The 21,297-nt window shown below is 43.8% G+C and overlaps 1 protein-coding gene across 3 annotated transcripts in view; it reads left to right on the top strand.

The window, feature by feature from the left end:
- LOC144768144 (pleckstrin homology domain-containing family G member 6-like) overlaps positions 1-21,297 on the top strand; it is a 191,000-nt gene that overhangs the window by 124,112 nt on the left and 45,591 nt on the right. For all 3 annotated transcript variants that reach the window (XR_013598486.1, XM_078651579.1, XM_078651580.1), the window contains exons 4-8: positions 11,123-11,287; positions 16,575-16,670; positions 19,330-19,380; positions 19,970-20,119; positions 20,949-21,059. Coding sequence is in view for 2 of the 3 variants with exons in the window: in XM_078651579.1 (XP_078507705.1) it covers positions 11,123-11,287; positions 16,575-16,670; positions 19,330-19,380; positions 19,970-20,119; positions 20,949-21,059 (573 nt within the window). In the remaining variant the exon portion in view is untranslated. The remainder of the gene's footprint in view (positions 1-11,122; positions 11,288-16,574; positions 16,671-19,329; positions 19,381-19,969; positions 20,120-20,948; positions 21,060-21,297) is intronic.

Here is a 21,297-nt window from a genome sequence, read left to right as displayed (position 1 = left end):
TTCAAGCAGAAATTACCAAGGTGAGGTACAATCCATATCGGTGGCGAGCTTTTAAGCTGCCTCTCACCTACTGATAAGCTGTACTCAGCTTCACTTAGTTCCTTATATGCTCGCACCTCTTCCTCTGGGATGAGCGATGCGTCAAAAATATCTCTATCTAAGTCTGCAATAGCTCTCGCCAGAGTCTTGTGGTACGGGCCAGGACCAGAGTTTGCTGAGCGTGGTTCTCGATGGGGGTAGGAATCTAGTGCGCTACGGAACATGGTTTGTAATGCTCGAGCTGACCCTTGTGCACTATAAGGCAGAACTAAGTACGGAATACCCTTATCCATGGTATGTGGCATTAATCCACACACCCAACAGTTGGTAGTGTTTACCACTAACTGATGCTGATGCAGGAGTTGAATAAAAGAGTTGTTTCTGAATTCCGCACGTCTGATTTGTTCGTGTTGAGGCAGAGGATAAAAGGAATGTGGAGAAACAGTAGAAACGACATATTGATCATGAGATGGAAGAGTAGGTGTAGCAGAAGACAATAAGAACTGAGACCCATAATATATTCCTCCTACCAATAGCATAGATATGGTGAGAAACAGTATGATTACTTGTGAGAAAAACCATTTTGTATGACATATTTTCTGCAATGTAGATCTTTGCGCCAACATTTCTTCTCTTTTCGACAGCTCAGACAATGATGATTCCATCCCCTAACAACCGTCCGCGACGTTCTTGACGCACTTAGTTCTGAGTAGCGGTTATCAATTCCCAGGAGTTCCCAGAAATTGATAATAGAAACCAACCTTGTGTCGATAGCTGCTAAACAGAAGGAAGTACCCGCACGGCCTTACGGTCAACCTGGATGGTAGGTTCTAGCTAGATAATGTTCTTGGCTGTACGAAAAAGAAAAAAAATACACAATATATATAATGTCCACTGTTTTCAGAGTAACGTAGAACCTATAAACAAAAAAATCTTTTTATTTATGGCTTGTTCGTGGACGAAGAAAATATCGGCTACTTCCAGGGTGAGTCTGATCTTCAAACAATGGATTGGACGGCAAAGGAGTGTTCAATTGTTCAGGCAATTGTTCGACAGTCAAATTTTCCAAGGTTGACGTGGAGGAAATTGTTTGAGAGGAGTCAGCAACGGTGTCAGATACAAGCCGAGCTTCGCTGAATGGAACGAAACGTGGTGGAGTGTCGGTCTCAGATGAAAAAAAACCTCTTCTCATCCAGGTGTCCGACGGCAGAGGAAGCGGGACTCTTTTGGTGTGGGTAGCGTGTACCCAGTTCCGGCGTCCGTGTAGTCGAACCGCCGTCCTCGTAGCCAGCTGTACCTGAAACGGGCCCACAAATCTTGGTTCAAGGTTTCGTTTTCGTCCGTAGTTTCTGACGAGGATCCAGTCTCCTGGTTGGAGCCGATGACCAGGACCCTCTGTTTGTGATGGCAGAGCCTCAAAGACCTGTTGGTGAATCAAACTCAATTTAGCAGTCAGATCATAGAGATAATCGATCAACATAGGGTATTCAATTCTATCAAACTCCTTAGGTCTTGGGACTCCCCATACATTAGCAGGACGGCCGAACACAATCTCATATGGGCTGAGCCCTACTCGAGAGTGTACAGTTGCCCTGGTCGACAGGAGAGCCAGAGGCAAAGCGTCGGGCCAAGATAAACCAGTTGTTGCCTGAATTTTAGCCAATTTCAGTTTTAGAGTGCCATTATATCCCTCCACCAAGCCTGCTGATTGTGGATGGTTTGCACTATGAAATTTTTGTACTATCCCTAAACCGCGACACACACTCTTCATCACACTCCCAACAAACTCACTTCCGTTGTCCGACCATACGACCCGAGGCATTCCGTAGCGGGGAAAATACTCTTTGAGCAAAATTTTTGCCGTGGATAAAGCCGTATTATCCTTAAGGGGGTAGGCCTCAATCCACCTAGAGAATGCACACACCACAACCAACACATACTTCAAGTTATTACATCGGTCCATGTGGATAAAGTCCAACTGGATAACTTCGAAAGGGTACGTAGGAGGGGCAAAATGGCCAGGTGGAGTGGGGGTGCCCTTACCAGGATTGTGCATCAAACACACCATACAATTTTTAACCACTCTCTCAGCACACTTAGTAATCCCATCATTCTTCCATACATGAGACAACAACTTGCATATACCTTTCGTGTTGATGTGCGCCATACCATGAGCCATTGTAACAACAGCGAGCACATACGCATCCGGTAACATCCATCTCTGTTTCTCTGATAGATCAACCCAACATCCATTCTCATCTAATCTTCCCGTGCTCTCTCTCCATTTAGTCCTTTCCGTCTCAGTGGCTTCATTCTGTATTCCTTTCACGCTTTCAAATGTGTCTTTACACATACCAGTCTCTGTTGGCCATCTCACTGAGCTCGTAACATACATTCTGTTTGTCAAATCTTTAGCCGTCTCTTTAGCCGTTTCATCCGCAAACGCATTACCACGACCCACATCGTCCGTTACTTTCTGATGTGCGCTACATTTGACTATGGCCACTTGTTTAGGCAATGTGAGTGCATCTAAAAGATCATTTACAAGCTGACCATGTTGAATCTTCGTGCCATGCGACGTAAGGAATCCTCTCTCTCTCCATAGTCGTCCAAAACTATGTGCCACACCAAACGCGTACTGGCTATCTGTAAACACATTCACCCGCTTATCTTTAGACAACACACACGCTCTCGTCAAAGCGATTAGTTCGGCAGCCTGAGCCGAATTCTGACTTAGTCTTTCGCTTTCCACAATCGTTCTCAATGTAACTACAGCATACGCAGTCGTCACATCACCGTTCGGCAACTTGAAACAAGAACCATCCACATACAAAGTACCATCGGGATCTGTCAATGGAGTATCTTTTAGGTCAATACGACCCTTAGTTTCCTCCTCAGTTCTGAGATAGCAGTCATGTACTGCTTCACCATTTGATTCTGTGTCAATCGGCAGCAATGTTGCTGGATTCAACACATTACATCGTTTTATCCGTATGTGACTGGCCAGCAACGTCAACTCATATCCAGACAATCTTGCGCTCGTCAGATGTTGAGTTTTCGTTTGATTCAATAGAGTGTCAACTGCATGCGGAACCATTACCGTGAGCATATTATTCATGACTAAACCTGCGGACTGTCGAATGGACGCCGCAGCTGCCGCTGTTGCTCTTAAACAACTTGGCAAGGCTCTTGCTACTGGGTCTAAAGTCGAAGAAAAATAGGCACATGGGCGTTGCTTACCACCAAAAGGTTGTGTCAGGACACTCAACGCACAACCATCCCTCTCGTGAACGTATAGTGTAAATGGCTTACTGTAGTCAGGAGTGCCCAACACAGGAGCCGAACACAACGCATCACGTAATTCAGAAAAACTTTTCTGACACTCTTCAGTCCAAGGCAATGGGGATGAAACATCCTTGCACGTAAGGGCTATCAATGGTTTCGCCAACAGTGAAAAATTTGGAATCCAGGTCTGCAATAGGACGTAATACCTAAAAAGGCACGAACATCTCTCTGGGTTTTTGGCACAGTCATTCGGGTAATCGCTGCAATTCTCTCTGGGGTCAACCTTCTCCCTTCTCTTGACAATAAGTGACCTAGATAGGTAACTTCTTGACAACAATACTGTAGCTTTGAAGGCGATACCTTGTGGTGTAAGTTATGTAGAAAATGTAACAATGATACTGTAGCCGTTTTGCAAATAGCTTCTGTATCAGCTGCCACTAAAAGATCATCAACGTATTGAATCAAAGCTGCACCTTTAGGTAATACAAAGGCATCAAGTTGACCTTTAAGTGCTTGGCTGTAGATTGACGGACTCTCACAGTAGCCCTGTGGAGCGCATTTTAACCTAAAACTGCGACCACCTAATGAGAATCCGAATAGGTCTCTGCTTTCCTCTGCAATTGGGATGCTAAAGAAAGCATTCTTTAGATCGATCACTGTGAACCAGGAGGCAGATGCCGGAATCATTGTTAGTAAAGCCGTAATGTCGGGAACTACAGGAAATTGTGGAACCACTATTTTGTTCACCTCTCTTAAGTCTATTACAAAACGATACACAGGAGGTTTAGTTGGGTCAGTTCGTTTTAGAATTGGCAATACAGGGCTATTACACACATTTCCACGAGTTTCTTCAACAACACCTTTTCCAATGAGATCATGAACGATTGCTAACAGCGCTCGTTCGCCCTCAAGAGAAATACGATATTGAGGTAAGCGCGGTAATCGCGCATTTGGTTTCAATTGAATCACATAGGGTGGAATGTCTAACAGGCCCACATCATTGGGACCTGTGGCCCATAAGGACGCAGGGAGGGAACTCAATTCCGGTGGGAATTTATCGACCGATAAATACATTGGAGAGATCACTCTCCGTCCCAATGTAAGCTCCACTCCTTCGGGGGAACAATACAATGTTGCATATAATCGTTTCAACAAATCCAGGCCCAAAAGATTTTCTCCACAACCTGTAGATAGAATCAGTGGAGCCGTTAGCTCACGAGGACCAATCATAAGAGGCAAAGGACTAGAGACTGGGTTGCTAACAGGGGCGCCAGAGAATCCAACGGAAACGTTCGTTAAGCCAGACAAAGGTGCGCCAAGGAGTTTCGAATGCATGATGGAACTTTTCGTCGCACCAGTGTCTAACAGAAAAGGCTCAACTACACCCAATGTAGCCACTGCAACGTAAGGCCCACTCTGATCGACCGGAACTGACACTACTCCCTCTCTTTGTCGTTGGCTGTCCTAGTAATGGTCATTTACAACAGTCTCATGCTCTACGTAATAATCGTCCACATTATACTGTGCAGATCGGACTGACCCTGCATTTCGCTGGTCAAAACAATTATTTGCATCTGATTGATTTTGATAACGATCACTCTGATTGTGGGATGAACCACGACCTCTACCTCGTGATGCCTGTTGGGGACCACTACCACGATTTCCTCGTGCTGACACACCATTTAGGCGGTCCCGTAAGGCAAGACAATCATATTTTAGGTGTCCCTCTTTCTTACAATATGCGCACTGATTATACCCAAGGGAAGATCTATAATCAAAGTTGTCAGAACGCGGCTGTGTCCTATCGGGCTGTGCTCGTGGTCGATACTGCTGTTGTGAATCAGTTTGGTTTGATCGTGGAGGGTATGCTTGCTGTAACAAAACCTTCGTTTTTAGCTCCTTCGTTTTCTTCTCTACACGATCACTTTCTTCTTTTTCCCTATTCTCATAATACTGGGCCGTTGCTAGTATTTGTGCAGGGGTTGAAACTGCCCACACACTCTCTGAATTTTTCAGTTTGTTGCTTAATTCAGGCAACAAATTCGACACAAATTTGTCAACAAATAACCGCTGGCCTCCCTCAGCGCCCATGTCCTGGCCGCTGTGGTCGACAAACGCTTCCTCAAACCTTGTAAAGAAATCCGAGACACTCTCGTCTTTCTTTTGCTTACAAGCTGATAACTTATCCCAGTTCACCTTCATCGCTGGCATGATAGTTTTCATGAGCGTAATGATTTTCTGCGGCAAGTCTAAGATTAGCTGGTCGGGCTTAGCCCCACCAACTTGTAATGCATCAGCCGCTAGCAGTGCAGCCCAATCACCCCCTAATTCAACTGCGTGATTGGCTTGACGAATTTTAGCCCAAACTGGTTGCGGTACAACATTGCCAAACAACATGTCGATGTCGGCAAGGTTCATAATAGAAGCTTCCACCAGTTGTGATAACTCCTTATAATAACCAGCCGGATTTTTACGCGGATCGGGTAAGGATTGCTTCACTTGCAAAACTTCCGATCGTTTCCATGGAAGATGTATCCATACCCTTCGAAAATGCGGTAGAACCACAGGGTTTGCATTAGGATCACCAGGCACCCACAGTGGCGGAACCTCTCTCATGGGATATTGACCAGGAACCGCTTTCCAATTCTCGGTGGTATCATCTGAGGACACCCGAGAATGTGCTGTGGATCTAAACGCTAATAAGCGTTCCAAGGCACGTCGTACATCGTCTCCTATAATCATACCGTTCGAAAAGTGACTCTGAAGTTCAATTATGTCGGATGGTACATTATCTACATCATCATTATACCATTCTTCCCTCAAAAAGTTACACATCTCCTCAAACACGAATCTCTGCGTAGGCTCATTAAACTGAGAAAATGTATCAAAGACCACACGAGGAGTGTAATTAGCAGGATGTCTTATCCACCTATGTGCCATGGTTATTAATGTCTCTTTCTCCCTACCACTAGGGATCTGACTCCGTCTCTGAGGAGTTTCAGATGAATCAGACGAAAATAACGGACCAGGAAGAGGTGAATAAAGGGTAGCAACAGAGTTAGGAACACGCTTACGAACAGAAGGGGAAAGAAAAACAGGGGCAACAACACTGGAGGTGAAGGAAGGCATAGTAGGAACTGACAAGATAGTCGGAGTAGCAGAAACAACAGTCTGCGAAGGTACAGGTACAGGAGCAGTAGGAACAAGGACAGGAGGTGGAACAAACGTAGTGTTAACAACGGGCTGACCCGCAGCCGCTGGAGCAACAAGGGGAACTACAGGAGGAATAACAGGAGCAGCTACAGGAGCAGTAGCACCCTGTACATAAGGAGGTGGTGATTTCATCAAATATGATAACAAGGAATCCTCCTTTAAATCTTCTTCTTTCTTTTCTAGATTATTCGGTAAAACCGGGTAACATTTATCTATTTTCATATGATGCAATCTAGTAGAGATTTCCATTTCCTTTTCTTCTTTGTCCTGTTTACATTCTCGTATAGTTTGCATTATCGGAACGAACCCTTGCTTTTGATCCTTTTTAAGTTGTTTGATTTCTTTCTGCTTGGCCTCTTTACGCCATATCCGAAAGGAATCAAACATAGCTGGCCTAGCTTTCTTTAAAAATAATTTAGCCTCAAGATTGTCTAAAATCGAAAGTTCAAAAGTTCCATGTGGTGGCCATCTAAGGTCACCGTCTTTCTTTGTATAGCGGACCCAGTAATCATTATATATTATAGGACCCACCCCATGTCGACTATAAAGATCATGTATCGGAGTTCCAATTGGAGGTATCGGACACGAATCCTCCAACCGGGAATCCATTGCGCAACATTGGAAAATATGAAACAAACCACTATGGCTAGGCATCGTGCACACTAACCTAGTATCAAACTTCAAGGATTACCGAAGTAATTAAACCTCGTGTAAGTCAAAACCCTCGGTTTTTGGCAATTGCAACTGTCAAATAATACTAAGGACCAATACTAAGAACCACAAATGCAATGGAACCATGCAATACAACAAAGCCTTAAGGCTACCACAAAGCTCGGAGAGCTAACCACAAAGCCTGAGGAGGCTATTACAAAGCTCGGTGAGCTATTACAACAAAACCTTAAAGGCTAACAACAAAGCTTTCAAGAAGCTAGAACAACCACTAAGGACTGGGAGCGACCCACAAATACTTAACTCAGAACTTCAATGGCGTCACCAGGAAGGCCCGTCTATCGTCTCGCTTGTACATAAGGTCTGCGCCGGGCGTCGAAGACAGGTCGACAGTCAGGGCATCGGTCCGTCGCAGCCGTCAGGAGGCGGGAATCTTCGCAGGGAAAAACTTCGGGCCACTTATTTCGACAACAGGATCGATGAAGCGGGGTGCACCTTCCCTTGGAGATTTCACACGAAGTTCCTCACGATCATCAGGCTTTGGACCGGTACCGCTGAAGTCGCCCCACGTTGGGCGCCAACTGAAGGACTGGACTTTTAACAGTACCAGCGGTGCCAGGGAACAACACCTATAACCTTCATGGGATACCTGTTTCGGCGCACAAATTACAGAGACACGGGATACTTCCTTCGGCGTCAAAGATCAGCGTTTATTACTGCAGGGAGGCAAAAAGTCACAAGAAGTACAACAGTGTGTAGGTTCTGAGAGTCTGCTTCAAATTCCTTATGTAGGTCGCTCTCTTTTATACAGAATGTTGCCATTGCATAACATGTGGACAAAAGATTACAATCCGGTTCCCACAGTAGACTTCAAAAAGGGTCGCTTTCATGTGTTCAGAATCCCGGAACATCTTTATAAATAGCCATGCCCGTTCCCAACTGTAAAAGTACATCTTCCCACCATTAGGCACACCCATTAGTGTTGTAAATGACCAAGAAGGAGAGACAAGAGCAGCTGCAAGGAAGTCAGACATGTGTAGAGAAAAGAGTGTGGGGGTAATATCGGAAGCATGATCGCGAGATCAAAAGAGTTGGATCCATTGCCTGTAAGGCTGTCACAATAGACCGGTACAATCAGATTACCCTCAAGCTGTGCCATCTGCCTTTGCTGTGTCATTCCTCCGGCCATAAAGACGCATGAAAGGAATATGCGTCTTCCGCAAGGCTTGGGAACTAGAGGGTCAAGGGGCGAACAGTTACCTGCTCGCTGACTACGTGAGGGCAAGAAACAAAATGGATGCCGTATCTAAAATGGAACCCGAGGGTTCAGATGAAGAACACGTAATATTAGACGAACCCTGGCAGGTAGTGTAGCCAAAATTCGCACACTTGCCGAACTCGTCTTTTGCGGTTCGTAGATACCAAACTCGTCTATATTCGGTAATGCCCAGAACATCGTAATAATTTTTACGGAACCTCATCGCGCTGGCCTGTTTGAGTTTAGGGTTGTAAATCCAATCTTGCAGCCTGATGTCCGAGGCGATAACACATCCCTTTGAGGAGAGACGGGTGGCATTTTGAAGCTTGTTTCACACACATCGGGTGACTGACGCTCTAACTCGTTATATTGTGTGATATAGCTCATGAACCTCTTAAAGGACTCCAACAGCCGCATGAGGAACACTTTGGACATGAGGGAGTTAGTTTTTTACTTAGAATGTTTATCCTCTGACAGCCAATACCACATTGTGTCTTTTCTGGTCCAGAGCTCTGCTGTTATGCTGCCATTTAAGCTCCTATGTGAAGCGTACATCACAAAATTATTTTAACCTTGGGTACGCAAAAAGCATAAAGATCAGTTTCATGAAACATAGGCTCGGCTTGCTACCATGTATACAGCACTTACCACCTTGGCTAAGGGAGAAAGAAGGTTCGACATGCCGCTTATATGGATCAGCGACAGAAGACCTGTTGCATATTTTATGTTCCTGCAAAGAACTTCTAATCAAACGGAAACAACTGTTAAAACGACAATTTAATATACGAGGGGTACGCACTAGGAGGCAAGCAGTACTGGCAAGCTTCGCATCCACCGATCCACAACTGAACTGTTGCTTAGTAAAATATCTGAGGTTGTGCGAGCAGAAAATGCCAGAATTGCAGCTATAAAAAGCAACTATATACCATATAGTTTCACCCGCAGGTGTAGAGCAACGCTTTTAGCAATAATTTATAAATACTAGAAATGTGATGACAGTATTTTTATGCATGTACTCTTTTGTTTTTAATTGAAATTCTTTTGTACTGCAATGGTTTTAATTAACTATGCAAATAAAATCTATCTGCCATCTTTGGGTGTTAGCCACGCCCTCGGGAATTCCTTAAATTAGTATTATTCTACAACAACAAGGCTAAAACACGCAGAATATGGTAATATCAAGAGAGGAGAATCTCCGATCACAACAGCTAGCATTGCAATGCCACAAAGAACGAACTGTAATAAAATAGTTTATTTTTATGACCACTAGAATTGGGTGTGGTAATGCATATTCCTGCAGTAGTTCCTTATCCCTTAAGGGTTGTGAAGGGTCCCACGTGGGAATTCTGTGGTATTCTAGCAACCCATAATTACAGCTCGCCATCATATTGGTAATTACGGGTGCAGGAATACTGATGCATTACACCCAGCTGAAATGTAATAAGGCTATTTCGGGTTGTGTTACATGTGGAGGGACTGGTAACCTTCTAAAGATTATGTCGAACTTCTGTATGCAAAGGAAGGAAGTGAAAAAAAACCACACATTTAACTCGCTTGTTGATAGGCAGATGTACTGAAGGTGTAGGCAGAGTCTGCAAAACAAAACGGAGAACACACAAAATTTGACAAAGTGATTTGTGAAAACTTAGTCCAGGAATGTCAAGTAACTGGTCATATCACTTGCATGCCTTTCATTCTTGTGTAACTCTATCAGCAGTGCTTTTGTTCTACCCATTTTCCACTCCCCATATTTCCTTTCTTTCCAGACATAGTTCTGATTCAATGGTTTCCCTGAAAAGTCAAGGGGAGCCATCAAAACAAGCCTATAGGATATGATATTTTAATGATGTAAATCTAGCCTTCGTACACCTGGGTAGAGGGGATTTTCAGGTGTCCTTACTGTAGTTTTGGCATTCGAGGAAAAGTTAAAATAAAGACAGTTTGTGCGCATGCGTGCAGTGTTTCTGCATGCTCATCAGAGGTGAGATGCCACTGAATTAAATGTATTTTCTGTGCATGTATCTTTTATGGCTAAAGTAGCCGAAATAAAGATTTAATTGAATTGAATTGAAATGTATTTTAAACATAGAACACTGGCAGTGAGGTAGCCACCAGGAAATAATCAGCAAAAGAACAAGACACATCACGTCTTAATACTTTTGGGACTGGCTGAGGACAGGACATGCATCTCGCCTTGGCATGTTTTTTGCCCAAAAATGTAGTAAAAATAAGTACGTTTAAAGCAATCTACTTGGTGACATTTGCCAATGTACAATAAAAGCCATTGTCACTACAGAAATTGTTACTAGAAAGTGATAACAATACTTCATTACATATGTAACTCCTGAATGTTAAACTCTGCAGTCGTCAATTTAGTAGCTGCTACTCGATATCCTCAATAAAAGGGACTATACTATACTCATCGCATGTTATGAATCAAAATAAGTGCAGATTGCAATCATACACAATAACATGACCAATAACAGAAGGTATTAGATTAAATTACTGAGTGTTTTAATTTCCAATAGAGGTGCAGGAGTGTACATCAAAGCGTGGAATTCTGCATCACTGTTTAATCTAGTCAAGTTGGGGTTGAAGGTCTGTATCCAGTTTGCTTCTTTATGTTGGAGGACATTGACAATTGTGTATCTTCCACAGATTTCTACTGAAGTTGCGCTGCTCCGGAACAAATTGACTGCCTACAGCATGTATGGTCTCCCCCGTTTATCTCGCGATATTCGCCTGCACTGGGAAATCCGAGAAGGAAATGAGACCAGCATTCGCCTGGAAAACTCCTGGAGGGACATTGTCAGGGGCCACGAGGTGAGGGTACTGCACAAAGTGATCCGGATGTATGCACATTGATCTACTCCACTGATGCACATATTGGCGCACACAATTGTCAATGTTTAGTGAATTCAATGTTCACAACTGTCCGGGTAGTCTCAGACATGCATGCATTTCCCTTACAACATGAAGATGTCTCTATCTCATTCTTGTTTTTCTAGTCTGTCTCTTTCTCTCAATAATGGTTCACATTACAGTGTGTCCGGGTATGCTCTGCTATGTTTGTCTTGTGTCTTTGCACCCAAAGGCATTAAGAAACAAAGAGAGACAACATAGTGGTCCAGAGGCAAAGCAGGCTTGCCAGAAGGGACCGTCCTTAGATTGATCCAAGTACACATAGATGAAGTAGTTGTGGTACAAGTCTGTCCTAGCCAGATAGCACCACATCACTCACAGACACCACCACATCACTCACAGACACCACCACATCACTTACAGACACCACCAGACTGCTATCTCCAGGGCGGGTTCTGTTACTCAAGTCATCCTCCATGTTGATCCAGACTGCTGGCCTCTGCTGTTTATCCTTCAGGGTCAGGCATATCCTCTCCTTCATGTGACTATACAAGGCAGAAAAGACTTCCAAGGAGGTGTTGCAGAAGCAGTCTAGCAATGCCCTGGCTTATTCCTTGACTTTGTTGGGTGGGAGAGAAGGAAATACTACATGGGTCGAGCTTCTTCTGTGATCCAGGCAAATACTAAAGACTGGTCTTGGAGGGCCAGTTCTGAGCCAATTCAAGGAGCCACTGGTGGGAAAAAAGGGTGTATCCATATCCATACTAATATTATAAAGAGAGAGCCCAAACCGTTGAGGCGGGTAATATCAGGAACCACAGCACCAATCACAACACCCTATACAGCGTTGGAAAGGCCAGTTGCAGCAGAAGGACATAGGCTATGCAGACGGCCACCATATTTATTTATTTTTTGCAGAGTTTTATACAGCGCGAACTTGACCCGAATTAAATCGGGTATCAGAGCGCTTTACATAGTACCAGTTACGTTACATGAGGACACACATCCATTTTTGTTAGGCACAGGGAGATTAGGTGATTTGCCCAGAATCACACGATGTTTGGCGTCGTTACCAAGACTCGAACCCAGATCCCCAGGTCTGAGGTCGAGCGCCTTAGCCGTTAGGACAACTTCTCTATACATTTAAAAGAACCGTGCCAGCAAAGTAGTCCCTTGTGGGCGTGTCTGGGTTGTGCTGTGGGGGTGGGCTGGGGGCGTGACTGACGCTGGGGGCGTGTGGTACGGCCATTAGATCGTGGGCTTTGGGCGTGTGCTGGGGCGTGACAAACTCTGGGGGCGTGTGTCCGCCCTTCATGCCATGTGAGTCGTACATACAAGCGCCAATTACGTTGCTGCGCTGGGGGCGTGTGGTACGGCCATCACATCGTGGGCTGTGTGCATGTGCTGGGGGCATGACACGCTGGGGGCGTGAGAAACACTGGGGGCGTGTGTCCGGCCTTCATGCCATGTGAACGCAATTGCACCGCATCAAGGGGCATGCTGGCGGCGTGTGCTATGTTCCGCCCTTCATGCCATGTGGGTCGTACATTAATCAGAAGATCGTCTGCTGTGGCCATGTGCTGGGGGCGTGACAAACGCCTTCACCTGGAGGCCTGGTAAGTAACGTTACTGCAGCCTCTCCTGCGCGCTGTTACCGAACTCTCTCATTCAACAAAATTACACGCGCCTGCTACCATCAACCAGGGCTCTAGCCGGGCTCAGGCTGGGGAACACGCGCCTGCTAACATCAAACAGGCCTGCATCTGGGCCTCAAGTGGGGGAACACGCAAATGAGCGTGTCTGCGGGGACAATTACTGCAGCCTCTCCTACTCGCTGTCACTCAACTCTCTCATTAAACGGATTTCCCCGCAGCTGATAACTCTCTCATTCAACGACATTACACACATCTGCTAACATCAACCAGGGCTGTAGCCCGGCTCAGGGGGCGGATCACTACACCAATTACACGGGCCTGCTAACATCAACCAGGGCTGCAGCTGGGTCTTCTCCGTCCCTATTCTAATGAAACAAAAAATGTTGTCTACCGCGAGATTTTAAAATAAATTGCCCTTGCCAAATACACACATTACACACATTCTATTTCTTACCTGGACAACGTCGGGACGGGCTGCTAGTTGTCTTCATAAACAGAAACCCTGGCCAGCCATTATAGGAGCCATATTGCCAGACTTTCTTCGGAAAGGAGGAATGAAAGCTCACCAAACTGGTCAAAGGAATGAGCATTCTGGGGATGACAGTGTAGATTACTTTAGAGCGATTATAAGTGATTTCCAGAGCAGTCTTGGGGCATCTAAAGGTGAGAGCTCCTCATAGCCACAGATGGGCCAGGTGATCTAAGCAGGGGTGGGTTATCCACTGGTTATCCACTGGCCCATAGGAATGAATGGGAATAACCGAATCGGTAAATACCAATTCGGTAATAGGGGGAACACATTCAAGGGTGGGAGGGTGTCATATTGACACCCTGTTGCACCCCTGAATCGTGCATGTGTGCACATGTGGCACACATACATGCCCTAAGGGCATGTATGTCTGCCACATGGCACAGTTAAAAAGCACAAAATTGCTTTTTTTAAGGTTTTTGATATTTACCACCAACTTGTAGTTGGTGGTAAATAACGAATCCTTAAAGAACATAAGCACTCTTAAATGTGCTTCCTACAATCCATCTACCGATTCGGTAAATAATGATTCAGTAAATACAGAATCGGTAAATACCGATTCTATATTTACCGAATTATCACCTACATTGGAAATGGCTTCATACCGGTCGGTAAGCCTGAAATTTACAGAATTTCTGGTTTACCGAACGGTAATGAGCCACCTACATCGGGCCCTAAGACTTTAGTACCATTACAGATTGGACATCATTGCTCTTCCTAATATACTTTGGTATATCACACGTTGCTAATATACCCATTGGTTGTTCAAGCGGTCTACTATTGCCCAATAGACAAGGTCCTTATTTGATTGAAATTTAAAGGATGAAATTCTGAACCATTCCCTTGAGCACTCAAAGATGTGACTTGCTAGATGCACATACAACCTTCATCACATTAGCTTTTGGGTTTTGTAAACCAATCACGTTTAAGATTAGCATAATTGATAGGTCCATTGCATGTCGAGTACAATTAAATGCACACACGGCGAGCATTATTTCAGAGCATGAGATAGTTACAAAGCTACCTGTTTTTTTAAGCACGGACATGCAACTTTCACATGCATATCTCTCTTCCTGGATATAGACATAATCACACTCACCCCAAAAACACAAACGCACAGAAAGTTGTACACACTGATAAGCAAGCAGGTCGTTGAGGTTTCCTAGTGCGGAATTATTGATGGGTTGTGGTCTACATAAAGGCGTATTCAATCCATGTTTACCTGGATAAGAACACGCCTTGTGTGTGTGTGCATGTATATATATATATATATATATATATATATATATATATATGTGTGTGTGTGTATATATTCAATATTAAAAAGAAATTAAACGCATATTACACATGCTGATTTTCTGTGTATTGATTATTAGTGGTCTTTTATTTTAATTGTTGAGTGTGGGGAGTCTTGCGTGGCTGATGCGGCCTCTTCCTCCCTCATCAATGGTAATAAAAAGCATATTAGTATCTGAGATGCTTTTCTTCCATGTGCATTCATTATAGTCCCAGGTATTTAAGCAGACCGGCAGCACAGTCCTGTCGCATGGTCCTATAGAATGAAGCAATGATGGTCCGCGGTATGATCTTCGATTTAGAGGACCCAGAAGATGCAGCTGTGCTATGCCTAAACATGGGGCTCTTCCTGATTTCTGCTTGCCGGTTGCTGGATGACGGGACACTTCACATGGAGCTTTTCCAGTAATTAATTAATCTATGAGTGCTCTGATGCTGCTAAGATTTATATACCCTGCCGGAGCATTGTTCAAATGGTACCATTAGTTGACGCCTTCCATTGATGATTTTATATTTAGTACATGATTTTCACACGTGCAGGACTCCCCTGATTTACAGATATTTCCAAACAAGCAAATATTTTTGGTTGGATAAAAGGAGGAGTACCTTGCAGAAGAGAATCTAAGAATACTTTACTAAGTGGTCGGTTTTCACTCCTGAAGTTTATTGTCCTGATGATGACCCTCTAAACAACTTTGGGTTGAAACGCCATTGACGCTTACAACATGGCCTAAATTCCAGAGGACACTATTGTTTGATTGTGTACTGTATTAATTGTTGTATATATATTTTCCTCTGCCACTGTATTTTTGATTTTTCACATGTAGTGTTGTTTTATGTATAGTATGAGTGTAATTGTTTGAGCGCCCTTTGTTTTTCATTAAAATTATTTATCTTGTATACATGGGTATTTGTGATATTATGTCTATATTAGGTTTTTTCCTTTTCTTTCTGGTCTAATTTAATGAGTATTTAATTGTATAGTGTGTGAACATAGCTCAAGAGCCACTGTTTGGAAAATAGCTAATCATGGGGCTTGGCCTTTGCAACGTGGTTATAAATGTCTGAATTAGGACCAGTGTGAAATTTGAATCACGCCAGTGTGATGTGTGCAATTTAGAAAATTTCACGCTATGCTTGTTACTCAAAATCCCTGAAATTGCTCCATTACGCCACTTTTGATAATTACGCGCCACTCACCGTAAAAATTTACAATGAATGGCGCCATTTGCAGAAACGAATTATTGAGAAGGCGTGAAAACAATGGAATGCGAGTGGTGCTGTTCCTGGTGCTTTTAGTTAAATGCCTCCTCTCACCAAAATATGACCGATTTCACCTACTTTTGCATAATTACGAAAAAGCGTACTTCCTGTTTGTCATTACACCTACTCCAAATAATGTTTTATTAGGCAAACATTTATTTTCACTAGTGTGAAATAAATTGTATACAAGCTAATGCAAAGAGTGTAGTAAACATATGAATGTACGTTTTTAATTACACTTCCTTTAAATAACGTGTGATTGGACCAAATTTATTTTCACTGACATAGCATAAATACAGATGCATTCACAGGTATGCACTCACCTTTAGACCACAGCACATTGTGCATAGAGATGTAAATATATGGATCTTTCAATAGAATGTTAGCTGCAAATTTGACAAACAGGGTCACACTTTGTTCCTGGGACATGTTTTAGTGAGCAGATTGCTGATTATTCCTCTGACATAGGTTTGTTTCTGTTTCCTTCTTTTATGTGCGCTTGTAGAACATGAGCCGGAAGTATTCGCACCAGCAGGAGGCAGTATGGGAATTGCTCTGCACCGAATTGTCCTACATGAAGAAGCTGCGTATCATGACTGACGTAAGACTTTGTGCAATAGCCACACTCCACGCGGTTGTGATATGGAAAAGGCCATTTATTAGGACAAGGTTGCTCACACACTAATGAATTTTATAAGCATTAACAATAAATTCCAGAATATGAATCATTGACCTAACCCAGACAGTTCCATTCTCCATGCACCATTCCCCCACTCACCGGCTTCCACGTCGCCCGTGCGACCATCAGACACATGCATCAAAGCCTTTTGCAATCGCAAACGGTGCAATTCGCAAAAATCGGCCGGTTGCGATCGCAAAATTAGCTTTTGCGATGCATCCAGGGTTAAGGCCCTCGCAATTTGAGAATTCGCAATTACTTGCTAGTTCTGAAATTGCGATTGCATTTTAGGAGTTGCATTTTGCGATTCCTTAAATGCAATGCAGGAACCACTTTAAAGTAGCGATTTCGCTACTAGGGGGCGTAAATTACCATGAAGTTGAACTTCATGGTAATTTGCAAAAACTTTGAAAAATGCACTAAAGTGCATTTTTTTTTTTTTTTTTTTCACAACAAATTTTTTATTTTCATTTGAGTGAAAGCAGAGCAAAAGGCGTGGTTCTCCACAATCAGGAGAGCGCCACCAAACATTGCAGTGTAGTGTATACACATCATAATAAAAACCAAGGAATAGAAGAAGAAATCAAGTAAGGAACCCTCTCCCCCAACCAAAAAAAAAAAAAACTAAAGTGCATTTTTTAAAGTTCCATTTTACACACACATGGGGCATGTGTGTGTGTGCAAGATGTACTCATATGCATATTTCAGGGGTGCAACAGGGTGTCCTTTTGACACCCTGGCACCCTTGAAATTGAATTCTCAATTTGCGATTCTCTAATTGAGAATCACAAATTGAGAATGTCTTCCCATTCATTCCTATGGGCACGAGTCGCAATTAAGGAATGTTTAGAAATCACTATTTTTTAAGCGATTTCTACATGCTTTGGCTTTTGCGATTCCTTAATTGCGATTCCTTAAAAATCGCAATTAAGAAATCGCAAAAGCCAACATTGATGCATGTGCCTGCATATCATTTGTTCACTCTTCCCCCTCTCAATCACTAACCTCATTCCATCTACCCAAACTTTCTTTCACTTGCCCTCCAAACATCCTCCCTTGAAGATCCTTCCCTTGCTCGTCGCATCCTGCGCACCACCTTCAGTTCCCTATGCCCTCTTCCTTCCCGCCCTCGAGGGGTGGATATGCCTGTATGTGATTCCCCACCCTCCAAAATACCACCTACGACCTGTCCAAAACAGGCACCACAATGCATTTATCACCCCTTCTCCTACAACATGTAGGGTGGGTGGGAAGCCTAAAAACCTGTCTCCCGGCCGAGTGGGGTTTAGGTGTCAGGAAGAGGCTGGATACTCCTTCCCTGACACCTTTATACCCTACCTAAAACTCGCCTCTTTCCCCTAACTTGGTCTATCCCCCACCCTGTCCTATTGGCTCTGCACAAAGCACCCCGGGGGAAGCCAGGTCTGCGAGCTTCACTTATCCCGGGGGCCGACATTGCATTATGTCGTCTCCACCTAAACACCATGGTGCCAGGATCGGCTCTTGCCCTCCTCAAAATACATTGTGGAACAATTCCTATTAAACTGACAGAGCATACAGGCCTGTGTCTCCCAGACTATCATTAAACTTCCCTCCTTATCACTCTTATCCAGAAATGCAATAAAATAGGCCTTAAATTTTTTTAATGAGTCTTCCTCCAATTTATTCCACTGTGATTAATGTTTCTAATTTTTTTTGTCAACTTTATTTATTCATATTTCAGTTAAACACAGGCACATAGCACATAATGTATCTAATTCTTAAGTTGTGTGTGTTTTGTAAAGAACTTTTAGTAAGAGGTTGTTTGCTTATATCTGATACAAAAAGAGCATTGTAAGTTAGTATACTTTTTACTGGAACTTTAACTATAGTACAGATAAAATGACAACTATGGTAGCTTTCAGGGCAGTGCAGAGTGCGAACAAGGGCATGTACAAAGAAAGTACTTTTTGTGTACATGGTTGTACTTCATGGTATAAAATGACAACCTGCAAAATTCTTTCTTGGGCCGCCCAAGCTACAAATAACCTTTGTGCTTACAACTCCTTAAAACAATTTGTGAGGGTCTAGAAAGGCAGCCCTGATGAAACAAATTGTGTACATTTTTGTTAATGTGTCTGCATTGCTGTTTCAGTCAAACAACCATCCAGCCGACAAAAGTCTGCGATTGTCGGAAACTAGCCTTCATTACTTGTTTAAACCAATCTTAATTCTCAGTGAAGCCACTAATCCAAGCTTCTTAATTGATTGACGTGTAATGGTGGGGATACCTGGCCTGTGCCCTGAAGGCATACCCTTCTATCAAAGAAGGTACTTATGGGCGGAGCACCAGAGCGGTGGACGACTGAGTATTCCCACAACAATCCTGAAGGGCTCAAATGTCTGAGATGTTCAGTACCATCTTGGAATGGCCAAAACATGCAAACTGACCAGTCATATTTCTAAATTGAAATTCTGGATTTGGAAACCAACATGACCTTCTCTGATGTCACCAGCCCCCAGTCCATTATATGAAATAGAGTAATACAATGTGTGGGTTAAACAAAGTGACTGAATGCATTTGTTTTCATGTCTCCTGTAGCTTGTGATCTGCACCCTGCTCAACCTTCATGATGCCAATTTCCTAACTGAGGTATGTGGTGTCTTGGGGATAGGGGAGGTATGTTACAGCTGTAGGTGTACATTGGGGTCAGTAGTGGAATGAGTGGACCACATTGTAGCCCAGCCGTAGCTATGGGCAGGGAGCCATGAGGCTAGGCGCGTGGAGGACCAGGAAGGGTGATACATTTATGGATCTGTAATCCCCTCAGAAGTGGCAGGGCCAGCATCTATGAGCGATTAAGAAAAAGCCTCAAAGATTGTGGCGAACAAGTGCAGCAAAAGAGTAAATATACAGATAGCGACGTAATACAGAGGCGATGTTCACTGACATTTAGAGGCAGTAACATAGGCAGCTTTCATCTGCCCTCAACATCACTCTCACCAGGAACTTTGAGATGGGCAAATGGAGCATTTGCACTGGAAATGTGGGGTTTTAAAAAGTGATCTGTGACAGAGGGAGGCAAGTAGAAGAAACCGAGAGGATGTGGTAGTAAAGTAAGTAACAGAAGAATATGGGGAGAGGTTCACAGCATCTTACTGATTGCACCTCAGTGGTTGAGCTAGCTCAAATTAATAAAATGTGAAATAAGTTGAAATTTCTCATTTGTTGACCTGCATAGATCCACCCGGAGAATTTATTCAGCAACATCGCCCACATCATTCGTGCTCACAGATCTTTCTGGCAGGAGGTCATCTCCCCAGTGCTGGAAGAGGCAAGGAGAACCCGGCAACCCTTTGACCCAATGAGCTTCCAGGAGGGCTTTCAGACGGTGAGTCTGGGACGTGTGGTTCCAGGGGTTACAGGAGACTGCTGCCACTTTGCTACCAGATTATGAATCTGGCCCAGAGGACACTGATCGAACGGGCATGGGCAATCACTAAGCTTCTGCATAATAAGTTGGGACTTGGCGGGGGGAGCTAGTGATTAACCACATAGGTTTCATGCAGTGCATTTGGGAAAGGGTGACAGGATGACTGTTAACCACATACTTTTTTATGAGGGTTTCCATGTATCATGCGGTCTTGAGGCTTCAATGATATGTTGCACTCAGAATTGAAGTCTGGGTGAGGTGCCAGTGTTGAAAGGGAAGTGATGAAATCCCAATGAAACGTTTCCCAGCCTTCCCACCAGAAGAATGCACAACACTGTATCACAGAGCAGTACCATGCTGCCTGCCATCAGAACCCCAATGTGTCTTACCTACATCAAAGCTCCTATAACCCTCCATTTTGGTTCCAGTCTCTCATAACTTTATCCAAACAATTTATTCACTTATGCGTCTTATATCCTCTATCTGTTCCCACTTCCTGCAAACCCTATACCTTTCTCAGACTAATCACCCACTTGTTACCTTAATCATGACTCTCACAACCTCGAGCCTTCCTCACGTTTTGTAGTTCCCTCCTCTTGTTTATTCCACTTTTCTCGGACATCTAACCCTCCCCAACTCCCTACTTCCACCACCTCAAAGCCCCACCACTCCTTTATATCTACAATGGTAGTCTTCCTTCCCTCACACATCTTGTCGTAAGTTCTTTAATTCAGTGGTGGACTTTGCCTCCCCTAACTTCCTAACACCTTTTCATCTATTGCATCAGTTCCCAGAGCGCTTCAAAGCCTACACCCACTATTGCCTGGAGGTGAAGAAGAAGATGGAATTTGCCCGGGTCCAGTATAAAGACAATGAGCTTTTCAGAGTCTTTGTGTCGGTGAGTATCTGAAGACCTCCACACCTTCTCTGGGTGGTTTGGTGGAATGGTATAGAAGAACAGTACTCCTGAGGAAGATACGCCCAGAGTTAGGTTTGTGAAAGCAGAACACAATTCAGAAATGTGGGACATTGATCACATTGTCTTTGGTGGATGATTTAGGTCACTTAATTGTAGAGCCATGGTGACCCAAAAACAAACCTAAATGAAGGAAAAGACAGATGTGACATCAGGGCAC

Source organism: Lissotriton helveticus, chromosome 7, assembly GCF_964261635.1.
Source record: "Lissotriton helveticus chromosome 7, aLisHel1.1, whole genome shotgun sequence".
Lineage (NCBI taxonomy): Eukaryota > Metazoa > Chordata > Amphibia > Caudata > Salamandridae > Lissotriton > Lissotriton helveticus.
The sequence above is the reverse complement of the archived record's forward strand: the minus strand, read 5'-3'. Positions and strand labels throughout refer to the sequence as shown.